This window comes from Corvus cornix, chromosome 19 (genome assembly GCF_000738735.6).
Source record: "Corvus cornix cornix isolate S_Up_H32 chromosome 19, ASM73873v5, whole genome shotgun sequence".
NCBI lineage: Eukaryota > Metazoa > Chordata > Aves > Passeriformes > Corvidae > Corvus > Corvus cornix.
This window is the reverse complement of record NC_046348.1, coordinates 6333826-6340444: the sequence shown is the minus strand read 5'-3', so window position 1 is coordinate 6340444 and position 6619 is coordinate 6333826. Positions and strand designations below refer to the sequence as shown.

The following is a 6619-nucleotide window of genomic DNA, read 5'->3' as shown; positions in this document are numbered from 1 at the left end:
TGTTCCGTGCGGGGATGCTGCTGGGCGCCGCCATGGCGGTCGTGGCGCTGCCGGTGGCGCGGTGGCGGCGGTGATGGCGCTGCCGGTGGCGGAGTGGCAGGGCCGCACCTCCCGGCTCTGGGCCGCGCTGGACCCGGCGCTGCGGGAGCGGCTGGCGGCGGCTTCGCTTCAGGACGCGGTGCGGCTGGGTTGCGACCTGCTCCGGTGAGCGGTGGGCGGGGCGGGTCCGGCGCAGGGTAACGAGGGGGATTGGGGGACTGGAGCATCTCTCTTAATGTGTATAAATAAAGGGATGAACCAGGCTCTGCGCGAGGCAACGGGCGGAAACTGATGCCGAGGAAATTCCACCTGGGTAAAATTCCACCTTTCTACCTGACAGGAGGCTGGAGGTCGGCCTCTTCTCCCAGGCAGCTGGTAGGAGGACAAGAAGACATAGTCTTAAGCTTCTCTTGGGAAGGTTTAGGTTGGGCATTAGTAAGAATTTCTTCGCAGAAAGGGTGATTAAACCCTGGGATGGGCTGCCCAGGGAGGTGGTGAAGTCGTGGTCCCTGGAGGTGTTTAAGGAAAGGTTGGACATGGCTTTCAGTGCCGTGATCTGGTTGGCAAACTGGGGGTCGGTCACAGGCTGGACTCGATGATCTCAGAGGTCTTTTCCAACCTAATTGATCCTGTGGCTCTGTGAATATGAGGAAAAACTTCTTCCCTGTGCAGTGACCACGCACGGGCACAGACTGAGAGTGTGGAATCTCCCTCACTGGAGACATTCCAGAACCCTCTAGACACAATCCTGTGCCACGTGCTCTGGGATCATCCTGTTTGAGCAGGGAGGTGGGACCAGATGATTCCAAACTGATTCTTTGGTGCTGACCCCGCATCCCACAGGACCGAGGAGGAGGAGGAGGCAGCCCTGGTGCGGTTGTGCCACCAGGCACCCACGGGCAAGGAGCCGGAGGCCGCGAGCTGGTACCGGGAGCAGGGAAACCGGGAATTCAAACAGGGCCACTACCAGGCTGCCCTGAGGCTCTACTCTAAGGTAGGTGTGGGATGAGGGGGTCCTACAAAACCTCTCAGCCAAAGGGATCCTGTGAGGGGATCCCCGAGAGGGGATCCTGCAGCCCCGCATGGTTGAAGGGCTCCTGTGAGGGGCAAGGAGCAGCTCCCATGAGGGGTTCCCCAAAGAGGAGATCCTGCAGGTCCTGCTGAGAGGGTCCTGTGAGGGGTCCCCCGAGGCAGCAGCAGTTCTCTGGTCTCTGCAGGCAGCATCACACGAGGCCCCTGGGAGCCCCGAGGTGTCCGTGTGCTTTGCCAACCGCTCCGCCGCCCTCCTCCACCTGGGGCACTTTCAGGTAAGTGGGCAGCACCCACCCCACAAGGTCCTGGGTGCCCCTGAGGTATTTGATTGTTAGAACAAGAGACAGCAGATCAGCTGTGCTTCCCAAGCTGTGCTTAAAGCATCCATAACTCAACTTTCTGAAGGGCTCCTACTTTGCTTCTGTGTCAGGATGCTTTATTTGGGCAGCAGCTTGGTTATGCACATGGAATTTGCTGATTAACACACAGAATGCTTACATGAGACTTTTCTTAGGTGGAATGAAAGAGCACAAGCCGGGTTTCAAGCCCACTTAAAAGAGCTTGTCTTTGTTCCTAGGTTTGTTTGGAAGATATTGCCAGGGCTGAAAGCCATGGCTATCCAGACGGGCTGCTGCCCAAGATCCTGCTGCGGAAAGCTGAGTGTCTGCTGTGCCTGGGGAGGTTACAGGATGCACAGGATATCCTCAGAGTGCTGGAGAGTAAAATTGCTCTAGATAGGGTCATGACTACACACCTGACACGGCTAAAAAAGTTAAGCCAGCTGAAGGTTAAGTTATGTGAGAAAGAGAGGTGTCCAGAGCCTGCACGAGAAGCACGTGGTGGCATTCAAGGGAAGTCAGAGATCTGGGAAGAGAACAACAATATTTCAGGTGCATCTTCATCTTTGAGCTTGAGTTTTGATGCAGAGAGAGGACGTCACTTGGTGGCCTCCCAGGACATCGTGCCAGGACAGAGCCTGTTAAAAGAGGAGGCCTTTGTGAGTGTGCTCTGCCCTGGGGAGAGCCTTCCTCTGCAGGGTGGCGAGGCAGCGTGGGACACTGGAGCCACTAACGCAGATCTTTACTGCCACCACTGTCTGAGGCAGCTCCTGGCCTCGGTGCCTTGCCAGGGCTGCAGTTATGCCAAGTACTGCAGCCAGGACTGTGCAGATGTGGCGTGGCAGCAGTACCACAGGACAGAGTGTTCCCTGGGAGCGCTGCTCCTCACACTGGGGGTCTTCTGCCATGTGGCCTTGAGGACTGTCCTGCTGGCAGGATTTGCAGAGGTTAGCAGGCTGGTGGGATGCTCCCACAGTGGGGACAAGGACCTTCAGAACCCTGAGGCAAGATGCAAACCTCTCAGAGAGGCACCAGATGCCGGAGCTGGTACCAGAGGTATCCCTGGTTGTGACAGCAATGGTCGGTACCAGAGTTCTTACCAAGCTCTGTTCCACCTTTTGCCCCACACTGAGCAGCACAGTGCTGAGCACAAGTTCCTCTGCACACTCAGTGTGGTAGCTATATGCAAACAGCTGCAAGCAGCTGGCCTGGAGGCTGCTGTGTTGAATCAGGAGTCACGTCAGCAGTGGTCCGAACCAAAGACCTGTGAAAAAACCTCAGATGAATTGTCCCCAGAGCTGAAGACTGTGGCAGAAGCAATGCTGAGGCACGTGTTGCAGCTGCAGTGTAATGCACAAGCAATCACTGTAATGCAGGAGCTGGGTAAGATAAAAACTTTTAAGCCCTACTGTGTTGTCATGGAATGGTTGGGGTTGGAAGGGACCCCTGGAGATCATTCAGTCCAAATCCCCTGCCCAGGCATGGCCACCTGGAGCAGGTGACACAGGGACACATCCAGGTGGGTTTGGAATGTCTCCAGACCTCCCTGGGCAGCCTGTTCCAGTGCTCTGCCACCCTCAGTGGAAAGAAGTTCTTCCTCACGTTGAGGTGGAACTTCTTGTGGTTTAATTTATGGCCATTACTCCTCATCCTGGCACCACAGAAAAGAGTCCAGCACATTCTCTGACACCTGCATTTGTATATGTATTTATGAGAGGCTCTTTCAGTTTTCTCCAGACTAACCAGGGTCATCTCCCTCAGTCTCTCCTCATAGGAGAGATGCTCCAGACCCCTCATCATCTCTGTGGTCTCCACTGGATCTCTCCAGTAGCTCCTCTTTCTTGTACTGAGGAGCCCAGGACTGTCCTGTCCTTGCTCATCTTCCTTGTGTGAAGTGAAGAGATGGAATTATCAGCTGTAGAAAGCTCCCACTGCAGATGGAAATGGCTTGTTTAAAATTTAATGGCCTGTCCCATGCTGGCCTGTTCCTTGGTGCACATTCAGAGTGTGCTTAGCTATTATTTATTGTAGCAATATACCAGGAACCTTTCTGCTGCTGCCTGCGCTCGGTCACGATGCTCACTGCAGAAATTGTGTGGGTTTGTGAGCATTCAATCTCAACCTGCTTGGTTTTCCTCTGTCTTCAGGGCCTGGAGATGGGGCTGTTGTAAATAAAAAGCCTGTGAGGCTGGCAACAGCCTTCTTCCCTGTCCTCAGCCTCCTCAACCACTCGTGCTGCCCCAACACCAGCGTGTCATTCAGTGGGACAGCTGCCACTGTCAGGGCATCACAGCCAATCCCAAGAGGCCAAGAGGTTTTGCATTGCTATGGTAAGCATTAACTCTGTGTTTGTCTCAAAGCACAGACATCATTGACCTCTCCTCATCATGCTGATGGCTATTTATATCATAATTCTCATACACTTCTCATCTAATGTTGCCAGAGTCTTCGTTTAGCAGCCTTGATCAACGCAGCATTTCATCTCTTGAGCCCACTGTTAGATTTTCAGTCTTCAGTTACATCCTCTCCAAAATATACCTAGTCTCAATTGTAACAAAAATCCATTTATTCTGATATTTAGAGCTGTACCTGCTGAGAGATCTTTACCCTTGCCATGCTTTGCAGGGCCTCACCGATGTAGGATGAGGGTTGCTGAGAGACAACAGCTTCTCAGTCAGTATTTCTTTGAGTGTCGCTGCCAGGCATGCCTTGAGGAGCTGGAGTCTGGTGTCAAGAGCTTGGTGCCCATCAGAAATTCATTCTGCTGTCCCAAGTGCCAGGCTCAAATGCAGGTAAATTCTCCATAGTTATGATTGTGCAACTTACTGGGGTGTGTAAGGTTTAGGTCTGGGAGAGCCAAGAGTTGAAGATCTCAGTTTGATCCCTGCTCAAAAGCCAAAAGCCCTTGTTGAATCAAGACAGTATCTCACTGGTTCTTCTAAAATCAAATAAGCTGATTTTTAAAAAGTTTACAAAAAATTAACAAAAAATCACTTTGTTTAATGAATACAGCTGCAAAACAATTTAGCATCTCTATAACACAGCTAATGCAGATGGAGAGTAAGCTTTGAGCTGAAGATGAGCAGGAATGATCACGGGTGATCTCCTCAGGGAGAAGAGGACACACTTTGTTGTTCAAACGAAGCTTGTGCAACTTCAGCCAGCAGAGAGAACCTGTCTTGCCGTTTGCAGGACCTTCAGCAACAAATCAAGAAAGCTTTAGACCTGCTGAGAGTCGGGAAGGCTGGTAAGGCTCAGCTTTGTGCCCTGAGGTCAGGAGCTGAGGAGCCCAGGTCGGGACAGGAGCCATGAGATGGCACTGTTGCTCACGCCGTTGGGGTTCTGTGACATGTGGCCTGGTGTCCCTGGGGACTTCAGCTTTAGATTGTTTTATACCCCCTGATCAGGGTGTTAATCTAAGTCACATATTGTTCCATAGTAAAGTAATTAAATAAAAAGAAATCAGGGAAACGTTAGAGTTGGACATTTCCAGGTCTTGTTTTCCTGGAGGGAGTTGGGTCAACCTCGGCCCTGGGGTAGAATAAGGAGAGGTGCAGATGAAGTCAGCATTGAATCCTAACCAAATCCCAGTCAGCTGTGTAACACGCAAAGATGAGGTTGGATTGATTTTATTTCATGGACCATGGAAAACTGGAGACAGGGTGAATTTTATAACCTTTTTTTTTATATAGATCAGGCTATCAAAATGCTCCTGAAGTGTCAGATGGATGCTGGAAACTTCTTGTCTCCAGAGCATTTGCTGATGGGAGAGATGGAGGATCATCTGGCACAGGTCTATGCTACTCTTGGTATGGCATTGTCCTCTCACTATCCCACGTTTCCTGAACTTTGAATTTAACATGATTAGTGTTTTCTTGGACTGGCCCTTTCATTTTTTTCCCTAGTTTTGTCAGCAGGGCTCTCAGAAAGACCAAACCTGTGTTCCCAGCAGCCAGTGAACGATACTGTGCTCTCATGCTCTTTTAGATTCCCTGTCCTGGTTCTGTGGACAGAGTGCATCACATTTGGAATAATTCTGTCAGATTCTTTGGGTGGCAGTAGCTCTAGGAAGTATTTGTTCATTTCTCATTGTTTTGTTTTGTTTTCCATCAGGGAAGTGGCAGGAAGCAGCCAGACACCTGAAGAAGAGTATTGAGATTGTGGAAATGCACCATGGGCCATCAAGTGTAGAAACAGGCCATGAACTTTTCAAGCTGGCACAAGTCCTCTTCAATGGGTGAGTTTGGTTTCATCCTCTGTCCCTGCCCTGCACCACTCCTGTGTGTCTGACACAATATCAAGGCAGGTGGCCCTTGGCACCTTGAGGGTGTTTCACAGGACACAGGATGCCTGGCACAGGTACTCTCTTTGGAATCTGTTTCTCTGCTTTGTGCCTGTCTTTTTCTTCTCCCTGGCTCAATTTATTCCCTGTCCAATTGTTTTATTCTGTCAACTCATCACCCTTGGTGTTTATACCTCAGTTGTATAACGTTGCTGACATCTTCTCAAAGGAGGGAATGAAATCCTCTTGCTTTATTGGCAAGGATATCCCCTGACTGCTTCTGAAAATCTCCTCACAACAATTCCCTTTAACCAAATTAATTTTAGCAGGAGCTGCAGTGATGAAGTAGTGATATACTCAAAGATAATGTTTTCAGGTTTTGTGTATCTCCTCACCTTTCCCTCCCCTTCATCCTCCCTTTGCAGCTGAAGCAGACACAATTTTCCTGCTGCTGGAAGGCAGGGGAGGGTGGAATCTGTAGCCATGACCAGGTTTAGGTTTTTGTTAGGGAGGGCTTAAAGGTTGTGTAAGTCAAGAAGCTGAATTAAGTATTTTGCATGCTCTGTTCTTATTATCTTCCTATTTCAGATTTGCAGTTTCTGAAGCTCTGAGCACGATTCAAAGAGCAGAGGGGATTTTGTCAGTGCACTTCGGTCCTCAGAGTGCTCAGATCCAGGAGCTACAAGAGATGAAGGCCTGTCTGTCAGAGCTTCCCAGAAACATCCTTCAGAGGACTTAATTTCCCTGTCAAAGGAAGCTGCAATGTGATCTTTCATCAAAGCTAAGTGTCATGTGGTAAGGTAGTCATGTAGTACAAGCTGGAAAATCATGTGTAACAGCAACTTGAATGAAGTTTTGAAATGCTCTTTAGTGAGCCTGTTGTAAATAAAATGACCAATTCTAACGTGAGAGGTCTGTGTGTGGTATG

General features: G+C 50.2%; 1 protein-coding gene across 1 annotated transcript; it reads left to right on the top strand.

Annotated features, from left to right (window-relative positions):
* The first annotated feature begins 20 nt into the window (after window positions 1-20).
* Window positions 21-6600, top strand: SMYD4 (SET and MYND domain containing 4). The gene is made up of 10 exons (XM_039563017.1): window positions 21-204; window positions 883-1033; window positions 1257-1346; window positions 1649-2792; window positions 3557-3739; window positions 4035-4201; window positions 4521-4656; window positions 5102-5218; window positions 5523-5646; window positions 6280-6600. Exons 1-10 carry the CDS (start codon window positions 74-76, stop codon window positions 6428-6430), a joined length of 2394 nt encoding a protein of 797 aa, XP_039418951.1. The 5' UTR covers window positions 21-73; the 3' UTR covers window positions 6431-6600.
* Window positions 6601-6619: the final 19 nt, after the last annotated feature.